The sequence below is a fragment of the Euleptes europaea genome, chromosome 3, assembly GCF_029931775.1.
Source record: "Euleptes europaea isolate rEulEur1 chromosome 3, rEulEur1.hap1, whole genome shotgun sequence".
Taxonomy (NCBI): domain Eukaryota; kingdom Metazoa; phylum Chordata; class Lepidosauria; order Squamata; family Sphaerodactylidae; genus Euleptes; species Euleptes europaea.
Genome location: NC_079314.1, coordinates 114,079,338 through 114,094,729, shown reverse-complemented (window position 1 = coordinate 114,094,729; position 15,392 = coordinate 114,079,338). Strand labels below are relative to the sequence as shown.

Genomic DNA, 15,392 nt, shown 5'->3' with positions numbered 1-15,392 from the left:
CGGGTCCAATTGCCAAAGCAGCCATGTGAAATGATCTCTGTCGGCTGGAGATCAGTTGTAGTAGCGGGAGATCTCCAGCTAGTACCTGGAAGTTGGCAACCCTAGCCATAGGGTGTTCACAGCTAGAGGTGGTTTGCCATTGCCTGCCTCCGTGTAGCAACCCTGGACTTCCTGGGTGGTCTCCCATCCCAGTACTAACCAGAGCTGACCCTGCTTCTGAGATCTGACAAGATCAGGCTAGCCTGGGCCATCTAAGTCAGAGTTCCTTGGGATCTTGACATTTGCAATCTGTTAGTATCCTGGTTTTTTTTTTTGGGGGGGTGTTATCCTGGCAGCTGTTCTCTTGGCCTGGGACAATCCCGGGAAACCGTGCAAGAGCTCCCCGCAGGACTAAGAAGATTGCTGGCGTCTGGCAGAGCGGCTCTTTCACCTCCTTCCTCGCCGTTTTGCCTTGACTGCAGATCCTTGACGCAGAACTCACCTGCTACCAGCAGATGGCGCTTGTCGCGTCCGCTTTTGCCTTCGGCTGGAGCAAGTGGAACTGGCATTGTGGAGAGGATCAAATTGTCTTTAAGGTGAGAGGTCCCAGTACACCCCCCCCCCCCGCAACGTTGCCCACCCCAATCCACACTTTGGACTTGGAAAGCGTACCGTGCATTTGCTTGTCTTGCTCTCCATGGCATGACTTCACCTGTGTTGAGCTCACCCTGTGCAAGCGCCCTGTCATTACCGACCCATGGGGTGACGTCACATCCTGATGTTTACTAGGTGGTTTGCCATTGCCTTCCCCGGTCGTCTACACTTTACCCCCAGCAAGCTGGGTACTCATTTTCTCGGCCTCGGAAGGCTGAGTCGGCCTTGAGCCGGCTACCTGAAACCAACTTCTTTTTTTTTTATATATAGATTTTATTGGATTTTATACTAAATTTTTTCCATTGCATTAAACAACATCTATGACAATATAAAATTTCAATTCTAACCTAAAGTTGTTATAGTTCCATAACATATAATAAAGAAAAAAAAGAAAAAAAAAGAAATGGAAAATTTTGACTTCCCCTTCACCTCTATCTTCCTCTTAATAAAAAGTTCATCTCGTCGTAGTTAATCTAATCTTAATAAACTATCAATATCCTGTATAAAAAAAACCATAATCTGTTAGTAAATATAATTATGCTTATTCATTATAAAAAAAACCAAAAATAATCCTCTGGGTCAGATTAGAAAATATTCTTCCATTCTTCCCAATTTTAACTCATATTCACAATAATGCATCCACGCCTCCCATTCCCCCAGAAACCGAACGTCATTTTCTTCATTTAGAATAGCTGTGAGTTTTGCCATTTCTGCCACTTCAAACATTTTAACAATCCAGTCTTTTTTTCTCAAGAATTTCTAGCCCTTTATTCCCAAAATGATGTCTTAATCTTAATTCCACTACATCATTAATAGCCATGCCACCGTCCACACTATCAAAGCCTTTGGATCCAGCAATCGTCTACACTTTACCCCCAGCAAGCTGGGTACTCATTTTCTCGGCCTCGGAAGGCTGAGTCGGCCTTGAGCCGGCTACCTGAAACCAACTTCTGTCGGGATCGAACTCAGGTCGTGAGCACAGCTTTTGACTGCAGTGCTGCAGCTTACCACTCTGCGCCACGGGGCAACAATTAGGAACTCGCAAACCAATTGCTTAGGTGTACTGCATTTCCGCTTTGCCCTTGCTCCCGAAAGCTCAGGGCAGCGTGACTACGAGCCACCGCAGAGTGCTAGCTAGTGTCAAAACCAGGCTCTGGGAAACTCCGTTTCAAATTCCCCCTCTGCCAAGGAGACTTAGTGGGTGATCTTGGGTCAGTCTCTCTCGGCCTGGCCTGCCTCACAGGGTTGTTGTTGCAAGGAGAACACAGAAGAGGGGAGAATGATTTTGGAAGCTATGTTTTCTGCTACACTACCTTAGGGGGCTGCATTGTGGAGAAAAACGGAATAAATATCTAAATCAAATGAATGCAGGATTGCTGCAGTTTCCACATTAAAAAATGAATCAGACCCTTGGTCCATCAAAGAAGAAGAGTTAGTTTTTATATGCCGACTTTCTCCACCACTTAAGGAGAAGTGGCCTACAATCACCTTCCCCTCCCCACAAAAGACACCCTGTGAGGTAGGTGGGGCTGAGAGAGCGTGACTGGCCCAAGGTCACCCAGCTGGCTTCATGTGTAGGAGTGGGGAAACAAATCCAGTTCACCAGATTAGCCTCCGCCGCTCGTGTGGAGGAGTGGGGAATCAAACCCAGTTCTCCAGATTAGAGTCCACTGCTCCAAACCACTGCTCTTAACCACTACGCCACCGCTGGCTCAAAGTCAGTATTGTCTACTCAGACCAGCAGTGGCTCTTCAGGGTTTCAAGGCAGGGGTCTTTCACATCACCTACTTGCCTAGTCCTTTTAACTGGAGATGCTGGGGATTGAACCTGGGACCTTCTGCATGCCAAGCAGAGGCTCTACCACTGAGCCACAGCCCCTCTCCATGGCTCTCCGGGGTCTCAGGCAGGGGCCTTTCACATCCCCTACTTGCCTAGTCCCTTTTACTGGAGATGCCGGGGATTGAACCTGGGACCTTCTGCATGCCAAGCAGAGGCTCTACCACTGAGCCACAGTCCTCTCAGTTCCTGTGTGTCCCCGGGGCTTGCTACTTGCAGAATCTGGTCATCTCCCTGGGATATATGTGGGCCCAGCAGTACCCTCCTGTGACAGTTGGAGGCTGGTGCATTGGCACGGGGTGTGTGTTTGTGTGAAAGCTGACACTCCTTCTCCATGTGTACCATTCACAGCGGAACGAGGTGTGCATTTTAAACAAGGTTGTCACATGATGATGCAACATTTGACACAGGGTTTGGGACCCAGATCCAACCCGTGTCCTGCATAATGAATGGAGACACAATCCCCAGGATGGTGTCGCAAAATTACCTTCCCTTCCACAACAGACACCCTGTGAAGTATGTGGGGTTGAGAGAGTTTGGAGAGAACTGTGACTAGCCCAAGGTCACCCAGCTGGCTTCATGTGGAGGAGTGGGGAAACCAACTCGGTTCACCAGATTAGAGTCTGCCTCTCATGTGGAGGAGTGTGGCATCAAACCCAGTTCTCCAGATTAGAGTCCACCGCTCTCAACCACTCCACCACGCTGGCTGGTTTAGACTGGCCTTCGCTTCAGTGTGTTAAATTTTTGCTCTTATGTTCAAGATTGTTGAATTATTTGATTGCCTTGCAATGCTTATTGGTAGATATTAATCTTCTAGCTGTCCATCCTATAGTCTACTGAGTACTGGTCATGTGTCCTGAGTAGAAGTTTATGTATTTTCTGTTCATATCTTTTCCATTTGTGTGTTTCATAATAATTTTATAGGTTACCACTTTAACATTGGGGTCCTCCCCCCACTTCCCTAGCCTTTTGCCATTTCTTTGTTCTTTAATATATGTATTATATTATGCTTTTGTAGTATGTTAACACGTAGTGAGTGCCTCAAGACATTTGATAATTAGTTTTTTAAAATGACCAAACTCCAGGTGCCGCCCTCACCCTACTAAAAGCGATGCCTCCAAGCCCAGCAGGGCTAGTGTCAACAGATGCTGAGAGGGGGCAGCTGCTGGGGCCCACAGTTTCTGGCAGGGCCCCCAGCTGCAGAGCCCCCACAAGCACACATTGCCAGGGAAGGGTGTGCCGGTGGTATACAGTGGCTGCAATCCCGGTGGACCCGGCGGTGTCCCCCCCCATCTGCAAACACCACCCAGCAGCAGTGCAGAAAGGGCACAGGCCAATGGGAAGGCTCACCAATGGGTGGAGGAGGGGCTGTGGTTCAGTGGTAGAGCCTCTGCTTGGCATGCAGAAGGTCCCAGGTTCAATCCCCAGCATCTCCAGTTAAAGGGTCTAGGCAAGTAGGTGATGTGAAAGACCTCTGCCTGAGACCCTGGAGAGCCACTGCCGGTCTGAGTAGACAATACTGACTTTGATGGACCAAGGGTCAGATTCAGTAGAAGGCAGCTTCATGTGTTCATGTTGGAGAAGGAAGGATGTGCAGATAGGTGGAGGTGTGGGTGGGCTGAAAGGAAGGCATAAGAAGGGCCCATGGTGGGGGGGGGGCGCTAATCACCAGCCCAGGTGGAGGTGAGAGGAGGAGCTGGGACCCCCGGACCGCTCTCTGCCCTGAACCCTCCAAAACCTGGAACTGGCCCTGAAACCTAGGACACTGTCTTTCGCTGTAATCATGCAATAACTTAACTCTCCCCGCCGGGTTGCAGGCTTGTGAACACATGGACCAGGAAGCTGCCAAGTACAAATGGGCCCTGTACATGTTCAATGGGCAGAGGGCTCAGAAACTCAAGATCACCGAGGACAGCGAGACCTTCTCCAAAGCCATAGCAGAAGAGTCGGAATTCCACTCCACGCTGTTCCACCTGTTGAAGGACACCGCCTGCGAAGCCGCGCTGGAGAGGGCGCAGAACGCCCACCACCTTTTCGTCGACTCTGTGTACCAGCTGCTGTTGGCCACCAGGGTCCTGACGTACGCGTGAGACTTCAACTGCACTGAGCTGAAAACGTGACGTGGCGCTATTTCAGACTCCAGACAACTCCAATGTTTTACAATAAATACTAACTTTAATCAAAAGCTATGCTCGTTCACAAATACATTAAGAAATGTTTATTTTCCCAAAGCCCTGAAGCTTAAGGGAGATGAAAAAAAAGACACTTAAAAAAAAAAGTAATTCACACAATAGACAGAATTGCAGTGCCAGAAAGTTTGGAACATGCCGTCATTAACATGTACGGAGACGGAAACCAACTCCCTTTACAGTAACAGCCAAGTTTTGGTTTTCTAGGTAGGACCGGGGATCACATTATAACTTAGACAGCTTCAACTATCCCCCTTTGCGCTAAACCCGCGTCAAGGATCTACAGCAGGCTGGTCCCCGGCTCAGCATCCAGAGACCCATCTCACATCCCAGCGGCACGTTACACAGGCGGGGGCCCCTCGTGCCGGAGCCCGGTGTGCGGCCACAGCAGCTGCTGGATCGAGGTCCAAGCATTCCCCGTCCCAACCGGGGCAGCGTCGGCGGGCCTCTGGAACGAGAGGCCCATGATTAACGAGGAAAGGACAGCCAGGACCACAACGGCGACCAGGGAAACGCAGAGGGCCTTATTGGCCCTGCAGAAGGCGGTCCAGAGAGAGGAGGCCCAAGAAGAAACTCTCTTGCACCTAGAAAGAAAGGAATTTGTCACACCCGCTTGGACTTCTAGATGGATGCCGATGTGATACACAGCCGAGATGCTTGGCGGTGAAACAGGAAGCCAAAACGGTTCACTGCAATTATGGAAGTCATCTACTAGATTTGCATTATTTCCTTTTTATAAAGTTTTGGTCTACAAAAGTTTGTTCAGTCCAGACACTCAAATTCTTAGGGGGGATGAACAGAAGAGCATGCTAACAAGATAAATTACAGAGGGATAGGACCTGCCCCTAGCACTGAAATCCTCCGCGATTACTAGACTTTCAGGTAGCCCACTTCTTAAAGAAACCCTTCTTTTCTGCAGCTTCGATAGCAGCAAAGCCTTGCAGATAACAATGGTCTTGTATACATGGCTGTTTCCCTTGTTGTCACCCCTCTGACAACTTGGGGTCTTTGTGCTGATGACGCATGCCGTTTCCGACCGTCAGAGGTCGCCTCGCTCTCCCCCTTGCGTTTCTCCACATTTTGCCTGCATTTTAAGGAACCTGTTTTATCTCGCATTTCAAAATGCAGGGAAACGCAAGGGGGAGAGCGAGGCGACCTCTGACGGTCGGAAACGGCATGCATAATCAGAACAAAGACCCGAAGTCGTCAGAGGGGTGACAGCGAAGAAGAAGAGTTGGTTTTTATATGCCGACTTTCTCTACCACTTAAGGAAGAAACAAACCGGCTTACAATCCCCTTCCCCTCCCCGCAACAGACACCCTGTGAGGTTGGTAGGGCTGAGAGATTAAAATCCGCCAGTCATGGGGAGGAGTGGGGAATCAAACCCGGTTCTCCAGGTTAGAGTCCACTGCTCCTAACCACTGCTCCTAACCACCACATCATGCTGGCTCTCAGGAGGGAAACAGCCATGCATAAAAGGCCAATATCAACATAAAGTAACTGGATAACAGGAGGACTGGGAGAGCACATTCCCCCAGACAGGGCCGGAGTCAGCATACCCTGAGATGGGGCAGCTGCTGGGGCCCAGAATTTCTGGCAGGGCCAGTTGCTGCAGAGCCCCCACAACCACACATTGTCAGGAAAGGATACGCAGGCGGTATACAGGGGCTGAAATCCTGGTGGGCACAGTGTTGATGTCCCCATCTCCATGCACCAGCAGTACTGGAGAAGGGACAAACCGTCAGTGGGAAGGCTCACAAATGGGCAGGAAACAGGCGAGTGGGGACCTTTTAGGGAGAATCAAAGTGGCTTACAATCACCTTCCCTTCCTCTCCCCACAACAGACACCCTGTGAGGTAGGTGGGGCTGAGAGTTCTGAGAGAGCGGTGACCAGCCCAAGGTTGCCCAGCTGGCCTCTCATGTAGGACTAGGGAAACCAACCCAGTTCACCAGATTAGCGTCCACCACTCATGTGGAGGAGTGGGGAATAAAACCCGGTTCTTCAGATTAGAGTCCATCTGGAGGAGTGGGGAATCGAACCCGGTTCACCAGATTAGAGTCCGCTGCTCATTCGGAGGAGTGCGGAATCAAACCCAGTTCTCCAGATTAGAGTCCACCACTCTTAACCACTACACCACGCTGGCTTGCTCCTCTGTAGCCTTGCGGCCACCCACTACTTCAACCCAGGCAAGAACCCCGTTGCTGTTTATACAGCCACTTACACCGGAAAAAAATAGGACTTCACCACTGACCCCTGGGTTGGCTGCTCTCGTTTCTTGTGGCACCGACTGAATTGCAAAGCTATGGCTTCTGACCGCTTTCCCCACATTCAAAGCTCACTGGGTTTATTCGTTGCATCCCCACTTACGCCAAGTGCAGCCATGCTGACGAAGTGCTTTCCTTTTCGCTCCGCTTCCTACTCTTGCTCGCTTTTGCCTCGGGAGCTGGTGGTTCCATACGAGGGTTCCTGTAAGGAAGTTCATGTTCAGTCAATGCCTGGTGCTAGAATGGCTCTTTGCCTTTTTTTGGGGGGGGGAAGAGGAGTTCACCCCCTCCTTCCAGCATCTGAACACCTTTTCACTTACCCTCTTACAAGTTTGATGCAACCAAGAGTTTGGAAGGGCTTTGTTCATTTGGCATGTTGGAAGTTTCTGGTCCTTTCCTTACATGAATCGACCCAGGAAGCTACTTTGCTTCTTTTTTCGCCGCTTTTAAATACACTTTTTAAACCAAACTCTCTCAAGGTAGCTTACAACACTAACACATAAGCCAGTCAAGAGCATTTGAAATATGTCATATATTAATGAAATCCAGTAACTAAAAGAGGATTGAGACTGGGAAGGGCAGCCATGAAGGAGCTAGAAAATATTTTGAAGTGTAAGGATGTGTCACTGGCCACCAAGACTAGATTAATTCATGCCATCGTATTCCCTATTACTATGTATGGGTGTGAAAGCTGAACAGTGAAGAAAGCTGATAGGAAGAAAATAGATTCCTTTGAAATGTGGTGTTGGAGGAGACTGTTACGGATACCTTGGACTGCCAAAAAAACAAATCAGTGGGTTATAGATCAAATCAAGCCTGAACTGACCCTAGAAGCTAAAATGACTAAACTGAGACTATTGTATTTTGGTGAGACGATAAGAGTCGCTGGAAAAGACCGTCATGCTAGGAAAAGTTGAGGGCAGCAGGAAAAGAGGAAGACCCAACAAGAGATAGATTGACTCAATAAAGGAAGCCACAGCCTTCAATTTGCAAGATCTGAGCAAGGCTGTCAAAGATAGGACATTTTGGAGGACTTTCATTCATAGGGTCGTCATGAGTCAGAAGCGACTTGACGGCACTTAACACACACACAACTAAAAGAGAAACTCCCAACGGTTTAGTAGAGGAAGGCAGCTCTGCTCTGAACACCATCCTTCTCCCCAAGCGTCAACTAAGTTTCCAAACATATTAGATTTCCTGGGGTAAGTCAAGCAAACAGTGCCCTTTGGGATGGTTGCATCTCCAAGGTGTTTCCAGGTTAAAACCTGGTCTGCCTCGAATCGCCACACTGATGTGCTATGCTCAGGAGATCGTCTATGGCAGGGATCCTCAACCTCTTTGAGCCTATGGGCACACACGACACAGCATGGAGGCGCAGCAACAAAATAGCTATCACAAAATGGCTGCCGCAGGAGGTGGAGCCAGCCACCAAATGGCTGCCGCGTCTTATCTTCAGTAACACAGTGTAGATCCTTGTGCTGTGGTGGCAGCTGCTCCCAAAGCAACAGTTTAAAAAAATCAAATTTCCAATAGTCAATCATAAGCCTTGCTGGGCAAAAGCCCTACCTGGCCCCACCCGCTTCCTAAAAACGCTTGGTGGGCACCAGAAAAGGTGTCGGAGGGTGTTATGGCACCCACGGGCATCACGTTGAGGACCCCTGGTCTCTGGGCTGGAGCCCTGGCTTCTGAGACCATAGAACCAACGCAAAGCAGAAGAGGGTTACCTTGTCTCAGGCTGTTCTTCTTCCGACTCAGTCCAGGAGTGTGAGCTGATGTATCGCTGCAGGGAAGGGCGCTTCTCCTCCGGCTTTGCTCCTACCAAGCCCCTGTTGGAAGAATTCAGCAATGTGCTCTTTTGCTTTGCTGTGACTAGGCAGAACCACTGGCTACACCCAGCAAGGGACAGGTGGGAAGGAAGGAAGAAGGGCACTTCTTAATACACAGTGATCACGAAGATGAAGAGTTGTTTTTTATACCCAGATTTTCTCTACCTTTAAGGAGTCTCAAACTGGCTTACAATCACCTTCCCTTCCTCCTTTCACAACAGACACCTTGTGAGGTAGGTGGGACTGCGAGAGTTCGGAGAGAACTGTGACTGGCCCAAGGTCACCTAGCAGGCTTCATGTGTAGGAGTGGGGGAAACAAACCCCGTTCACCAGATTAGAGCCCGATGCTCATGTGGAGGAGTGGGGAATCAAACCCGCTTCACCAGACTCGAGTCAACCGCTCTTAACCACTATACCCGCTGAGGGTGTGGGATAGAAGTGAACAAGAGGTAGATGAATGCAGCCCCAGACGTTGGCTGGGGAACCCAATGAAGGCATCATGTCAAGTTTGTGTGTGGAGGAGGAAAGGGGCTCCCAAGGGTGGAAAGGGTGAAGATTTATGGTGTCTCTCAAGTGGTTTAAATTGAAAGGCCCAGTACAACAACAAAAAAGACATTCTAAAATTAAAGGAAACTGGGGAACACCAAGTGAGAACAGGCCTGACCATATGGGGCTGAGGGTTATGAATGTATATAGAGTACTTAGGATGGTTCTGTTACCTGCCTGGTGTGCATCAAGATAAAGCAAATTAAACAATTACCTACAAATTTACACCCAAATGTTGAGACAAGAAAATATGGCAAACAAGAACCATCTTCTCTACAGGCATGCAACCAATGCTTGAACCATTTGGCCAAGTGCATCTTCAAGAGATGTTGCCAAGTAGCTGGTACAGAATTGATGTATTTTTAGATACCGCCAAGACCATTTCAATGAGACCCACATCGTGCTCCGGATAGAGGAGAATAAAATTGGCCATGTTGACTGTCGGCAGTGCTCAGATTTTAGAATGAGACGCCCAAAGCAAAAGATGCTGTGTCTGCCGACAAAACAGTCAAAAGCCTTCCCTCTCCTGCCCCTCAGAAGTGGAACATATACTGAACTTGTTCAGTAGACCTGTGCAAAAAGATATTTATCGGTATTTTTCGGGTTTACCCAGTTTTTCGGATTTTTCAAAAATTTCCAGAATTTACACCGAACTACAAAAAATAACCGGAACCCAGATCTAAAGGAATTCCACACCGCCCCGATTCTCTGGGCATCCAAGAATTGGGAAGGCGTGGAATTCATTCAAGGCAGGTAAGTAAGGGGGAGGGAGGGGGAGGGGGGAAATGGCAGCAAATCGAAAGCAGCCCAAATAATGCTAGGGAAAATTTGGCATTATTCAGGATCCGCTTATTCAACTCCCTTTATTGCAGCCTTTTTTGATACTGGTAAAAACAAACAAATCCAAAATACCAAAAAGGTATTTTTCAGGGTTTTTCTAGCTTCAGTAAATTGATGTGTACACCCCTATTGTTCAGGAGAACTTGCGTTCTAAGGTCAGGTCCTGCCGCTGAAAACAAATGCTGCCAAAAATAATCTGTTGTAAGTGGAACATCATCTGTTGCATGTGGAAAATTTTATAGCACACAAACACACGACATACTAGATTCTGGGTACTTTGCACAATAAGCTTGAAAGAGGAAGTGACCCCGCAGTGATCCCTGCAGAGGGATTGTACGATCTTAAAGGGGAACTTATTCCTCCAGACGTTGAGAGTTTCACATCAAATGGCTTCCTCTACAGTAAACGGTGGGACAAGAGCACCACCTTAGGCACAGGGGTTATTATTCCGGGAGCAAGTTTCGAATAGCTAAAATATAGGCCACTGGGACGGACCCAGACTAAATCGACAGCTTCCACGGATTCCCCAGGTTGTTCAAGTACTTGAAGGGCTGTCATATAGAGGAGGGTGCCGAGTTGTTTTCTGTTACCCCAGAAGGTCGGACCAGAACCAATGGGTTGAAATTAAATCAAAAGAGTTTCCGCCTAGACATTAGGAAAAATTTTCTAACAGAGCAGTTCCTCAGTGGAACAGGCTTCCTCGGGAGGTGGTGATTGCTCCTTCCCTGGAGGTTTTGAAGCAGAGGCTAGATGGCCATCTGTCAGCAATGCTGATTCTATGACCTTAGGCAGATGATGAGAGGGAAGGCATCTTGGACATCTTCTGGGCATGGAGTAGGGGTCACTGGGTGAGTGTGTGGGAGGTAATTGTTAAATTCCTGCATTGTGCAGGGGTTGGACTAGATGACTCTGGTGGTCCCTTCCAACTCTATGATTCTATGATTCTTTGTGGTCCCCTATTAGCACTATTTGTTGGGTATTAGATAGCGAGCTTTGTTACATGTCAGACAGTTAAAGGGTTAATATTCTTAACGAACCAAGTGGTCAGTTTTGGTGGCCATTGCAGCCGTGCCCAAGGGTCACGTATACAACTATTTTGCATGTTTAACTGCTTTCGATTTCTTTGTTAGAAGAGAAAGCAGTTGCACACTTTTGCTTCGACTGCTAACCAGGCAGGATGAGAGGCTATCCTTTCGCTAAGGATGCCTACTCATAAGTAAGCTTAGTGCCTTGCCAAAGGCTTTTGGCAAGTATAGGAAACATAGAATGTAGACAGGATTATTTGTTTTGTATCCTAGTGATACTTTTTCCTACCCTGAGTTAGAGTAAAGATTGTTTAACACAAAGACAAACGCTTTGTGTCTTTTGTGCGTGTGTGTGATCTCCAATTCTCTATAGTTCAAGAGGAACGACCCAATCCCTCTGAATTGGTAGCAGGAAGTATTGGGGATCTTTTTACAGAAACTGGACCCCAAACTCTAATACTATTTCATGGAGAGGTATGGAAGGGGGGAGACGGTGAAGCTCCATTCCACTGGTGGAAGATTTAGTCTGGATCCAGCCCACGGCTGAGACACGCACTATAGGAGCACTTTAAAACTCAGAAATGTTTGGATTCTCAGTTCTTGTTTTTAAACCCACAAAAACGCCTCACAGTCTTACCAACTCGGGTGCCTGTTGAACTTGTCATTCCGGTCGCTTCCGTCCATTTCGTTCAATGGAGCCTTTGGAGAAAGGGAGAAGAGCCCTCAGTCTGCATTTTGTCCAATGTCTTTAGGATAAGCCTCAGAATCAGTATTTGGAACACGCCTACGTACCAAGGGCAAGCCGGCGCCAGCATTTCCCACATTCCTGGGCAAGGTTGCAATACTAATTCTGCGTAGGGATGCCTGCTATGGAAACAAGAGATAACCGCACAAATGGGTCACACGTTCGACAGCTTAAGAGCCCTGCAGCTTCGATACGTGGGCAGCGCTTAGAGAAGCAAAGCGTGATTCCAGAAAAGCGTTGCAGTTGTTCAGAAGTTTCTTCTGTTGGGGGTGGGATCCATTCTGCCGGCAGCGGCCCAAGGAAGAAGAAAGCGCCACTACCGGTGGATCAGATCCACAGGAAGAGGGAAGTGCCACGACTAGCAGAGAAGACCCTGAGAATCCAACGCGCATTTTTTTTAATGTGTGCTACAAACTTGCCCATGCTGGTATGTGCTCTTCAACCCTAAACAGTGGCCCTATTACCACCCCCACAGCATCTTAAATGTAAATGTAAATTTATTAAATACAGTCCGAGACCAATAAAAATAGAATCAATCCATAAAAATAGAATCAAACTTCCAGACCACAGCATCTGCTTGTGAGAATATGGTTGTGCCATCCAATAAAAGAGGGGAAATGGAGAGGAATGCATTTGAAAAAAGAAATAAAAGGGCTGCACCATAAATAAAAACAAGGCCAAGGCCAATAGTGCAAAACAGATTAAAAAAGATTTCTTATTACTCAGAATAAAAATTCCCTACCCGTTTCGCCCAAGGGGCTTCTTCAGGGGAATCTGTAGTTATTGCAGTAGTCTTTATGAGCATAAATTCTGTATCAAGTTGCTAATGAAAGGACCTTACTGTGTACTAGTATCTGGTCAAGACAGTATCTCTGATTTACAAAAAGAATGTACTTGGTCATACCTAATGGGAGTGAACAGAACCCCAGCAATGCTGCTGGTGCCTCAAGGACCCACCTTGGGCAGAGAACGGGCTCTCCATGCCAAGGAAAAAAGCCTGGCATGCCACTTTTCGGAAGACACTTGCCCCAGATTGCCCGCCCAGAGGCAACTTGGCTCTGCTGTGATATCACAGCACCCTACATTGCTCTACTACCCCATGCTCCAGCGGCAACCACTGAGGCGCAAAGGGGTGTGGAAATACAAAGGTAACTTGATGCTATGAGCAGAGGGGAAGGGGCTGGACACGAGGCAGCCAATTACGGCAGCGGAGGTACGGCAGCATCCTAACTCGCAAGGCAAATAGCTAGCGGAATTTAAAAATCAAGTTTTTCCATTTCCGGGAATAACCGCGCAGACAAATGCAACCTCAAGATGGCACATCTAGCAGACTATCACCAGCGCAAAAACATCTTGGCCACCCAATTCCTTGAAAGCCTCCATGTGTTCCTGGAGGGAACTACTGCAGTCAAATTTTTGGGGATGTTTGACAGCTACCAGTTCGCTCTGCAGCATCCTTGAAAAGTTCCTCAATTAAAAAAGAAAAATACACCCCCCTTTGGAGACAAATTTCGCAAGACGCCTACGTCCTGCAGTCTGGAAAGCCGCAACTGAAGCTCTGAACTGGATGCTTTAAGCAAGTTTGAGCAATTGTTCATCTTAAGGGGTTTTTTGTTTTTTAAGACGAAATTGGGTGGTAGAGGGAAGCAGAGGAGGAAGGCACTGTGCTGGGCTTCACGACTTGATTATCCACTCCAACTTATCCTTAATCTTTGAGGTTTTCTGCCCCAAATAGGATGTGAGAGTCCCACAGATTTTAACAGAGGCATCTTCAAAGGAATCATGCTTAGGAGACGGCCTTCAGCTCAGACAGGTGTGTTAAATCCCATTAAGTCAATAGGGATAATGTTAATTTGGGGGGGTTGCACCGACTTTTTAGAGGTTCTCTCTATGTATTCAGGGACATCCACCGTTTAATGGGTTTCCCCCATTATGTGTGTGTGTAAAGTGCTGTCAAGTTGCAGCTGACTTATTGGTGACCCTCTAGGATCAAGGCAAGAGATGAACACAGGTGGTTTGCCAATTGCCTGCCTCTGCGTAGGGACCCTGGGCTTCCTTGCTGGTCTCCCATCCAAGTAGTAACCAGGGGCGACCTTGTTTAGCTTCCCAGATTCGACAAGATCGGGCCAGCCAGGTCAGGGTTTCAGTGGCTGCTAAACGGTGCACTTAAGTCCTGCATCACTCTTCCAAGTCCACGTCCTTTGCAGCAGTACTTTTAAGATGCATCTTTTTAGCCTGGCTTTTGATGAGTAGCGGGCATGGCATGTTGATTTGGGCTGTGGTTTTAGCTGCTCATCCCAGACAATTGTACTGGTTTTCTGTAACCTCGCTTTTAACATTGAGAATATGTATATTAATATTGAGAAGCAATTTACAAAGTTTTCTTGAATAAGCCTTCCCACAAGTTCGTCTCTTACAAAGAGGACTAGAGGCGTGAGGTTGTCTCGAATCAGCTAGTTGTATATTTCTATGCACAATTTCTGGGGCCCCAAATTATAGGTAGCCATGTCAATTCACTGGGGGATATCACACACACACACATATATATATCAACTCTACTTTCCAAGCTTATAGCAGGGCACAACACAGGAAAGAGCACATGAAGAGCTAAGCCACACAAAAGAAAGAAAGAAAGAAAGCAGCTATGAATCGCAACATCATTGTTACCTTTAGAGAGCTCGAGAGCTTTTTACTTGAAGATTCATCTGCAACAGGAAGAGGAAGGGCAGTACGTGATGAAGATGGCGTGGCCATCATCTCCCAGGCCAAAAACAACTGGTTGATGCTTACACTAAGCATCGCCAATGATTAGTTTCCACCAGGCTTTTCATGTGGGGAGGAGCATTCCAAGTTATGCACCTCCCCACCTGCCTGCCGAATGGGTGAAGACCTGATTCTATCATCCTAGTCTAGCATAACAAGGGTTGGAGCTTTAAATCAGGAGGTCTCCAGTTTGAATTATGCCTCAGCCACAAGATCGCTAAGCGACCTGATACAACTTACTCCATGAGCTACCCGTACTAGAAGTGCCTTGCCTTGCTATCGCAAATTTGAGGAGTGTCTTGAATGTGAAAATACTACACATGCCAGAGGCAGTAAGCCTCTGGGAGCTAGGAGGCAACATTAGGAGAAGGCCTCAGCGGCCTGTTCGTTGTCCCTCCAGGACACCCAGTTGGCCACTGTGTGAGACAGGATGGTCAACTAGATGGACCACTGGTCTGATCCAGCAGGGCACCTCTTACGTTCTTATGTAGGATGTCTGTGTGGTGGTGGAAAGTGCCGTCAAGTCACAGCTGACTTATGGCGACCCCGTAGGGTTTTCAAGGCAAGAGATGTTCGGAGGCGGTTTGCCATGGCCTGCCTCCAGGACGTCTTTACCAAATCGTTTCCCCCACTTTGTAGAATAGATAGAGAACGCTCTGCTTCTCCATTGATGGTCAGGTAAAACGTTCTATTATAAAGGGAAGAACACATGAACACATGAAAC

The 15,392-nt window shown here is 47.8% G+C and overlaps 3 protein-coding genes across 3 annotated transcripts in view; 1 reads left to right on the top strand and 2 right to left on the bottom strand.

Moving 5' to 3' along the window:
- DNAI7 (dynein axonemal intermediate chain 7) overlaps positions 1-4,559 on the top strand; it is a 31,392-nt gene extending 26,833 nt beyond the window's left edge. Inside the window, exons 15-16 of the mRNA XM_056846614.1 lie at positions 462-575; positions 4,287-4,559. Of these exons, the coding sequence (XP_056702592.1) occupies positions 462-575; positions 4,287-4,559 (387 nt within the window). The remainder of the gene's footprint in view (positions 1-461; positions 576-4,286) is intronic.
- Positions 1-15,392, bottom strand: part of ETFRF1 (electron transfer flavoprotein regulatory factor 1) — a 95,239-nt gene that overhangs the window by 34,121 nt on the left and 45,726 nt on the right. The window lies entirely within an intron of this gene.
- The window catches only part of IRAG2 (inositol 1,4,5-triphosphate receptor associated 2), a 65,781-nt gene continuing 55,387 nt past the window's right edge, over positions 4,999-15,392 (bottom strand). Inside the window, exons 27-33 of the mRNA XM_056846613.1 lie at positions 14,573-14,610; positions 13,457-13,468; positions 11,953-12,024; positions 11,798-11,859; positions 8,648-8,749; positions 7,027-7,125; positions 4,999-5,242 (exon numbers count right to left, since the gene is read on the bottom strand). Coding sequence (XP_056702591.1) covers positions 4,999-5,242; positions 7,027-7,125; positions 8,648-8,749; positions 11,798-11,859; positions 11,953-12,024; positions 13,457-13,468; positions 14,573-14,610 — 629 coding nt within the window. The remainder of the gene's footprint in view (positions 5,243-7,026; positions 7,126-8,647; positions 8,750-11,797; positions 11,860-11,952; positions 12,025-13,456; positions 13,469-14,572; positions 14,611-15,392) is intronic.